The sequence below is a fragment of the Sinocyclocheilus anshuiensis genome, unplaced genomic scaffold (assembly GCF_001515605.1).
Source record: "Sinocyclocheilus anshuiensis isolate Anshui unplaced genomic scaffold, SAMN03320099.WGS_v1.1 scaffold73, whole genome shotgun sequence".
Lineage (NCBI taxonomy): Eukaryota > Metazoa > Chordata > Actinopteri > Cypriniformes > Cyprinidae > Sinocyclocheilus > Sinocyclocheilus anshuiensis.
Genome location: NW_015536460.1, coordinates 271,738 through 272,485, shown reverse-complemented (window position 1 = coordinate 272,485; position 748 = coordinate 271,738). Strand labels below are relative to the sequence as shown.

Below are 748 nucleotides of genomic sequence, written 5' to 3'. Positions count from 1 at the left end.
ATGGATGTCCTAGGAGAAAATGAGGCACTGCAGCAGTTTTTTAATGGTAAGAAACCTAAACCACATTCACTCGACTTACCTTACAGTGTTCTTAGTTAAACAACTGCTTTTGCTGGTCAGGAGTATTGTCATCATGGGATCAGATGTATTTTCAACCTCCTTTTCATGTTTCATGTATGTCACTATCAGCTATTATTTCTGTGAAAATGACATAACATTGAAGTCTGGTTACAAACCAGGAATTTGTTATTATGAATTTATTATGCTGTGCGAACAACATAGATTAAGAACTGTAAATGTAAAGATTGTATGGAGGTTGTTTTTTACATGGTCAAAGCACATATAATGTAGGTGGCTGTAATCTATACAGTATAAAGGTACAGTTTACCATCAATAGTTCAAGGCCACAGATCTATAAAACCAGAAGAGCAAACAGATCAAGGCCATACATTCATACATATGTTCATTGTCTCATTGTTTTTTCTATATAGTATATCACTTTTATAATTCTAGAATTTTAGATTTGTATTTTATTATTGCACGGTGTGTTGATTTTATTATGTACGCTGTAAACCATTTCCAGGTTCTGGTGCCATTTCTTGATATTTTGGTGATTGTACATTCAGCCTGTTTTGTCTTGCTAAGGAACCTCAAGTTCATTATCCTTATTCTCTAGAGTGGCTTTTGTCTGAGATTTATTTTAAGGTCCATCTGGGCTGTTTGTTTGGTAGTGTTAGTGGATAATTTA

The 748-nt window shown here is 34.0% G+C and overlaps 1 protein-coding gene across 1 annotated transcript in view; it reads left to right on the top strand.

Annotated features, from left to right (window-relative positions):
• Positions 1-748, top strand: part of LOC107700908 (myelin regulatory factor-like protein) — a 29,569-nt gene continuing 28,821 nt past the window's right edge. The window contains exon 1 of the mRNA XM_016503133.1: positions 1-46. Within this exon, the coding sequence (XP_016358619.1) occupies positions 1-46 (46 nt within the window). The remainder of the gene's footprint in view (positions 47-748) is intronic.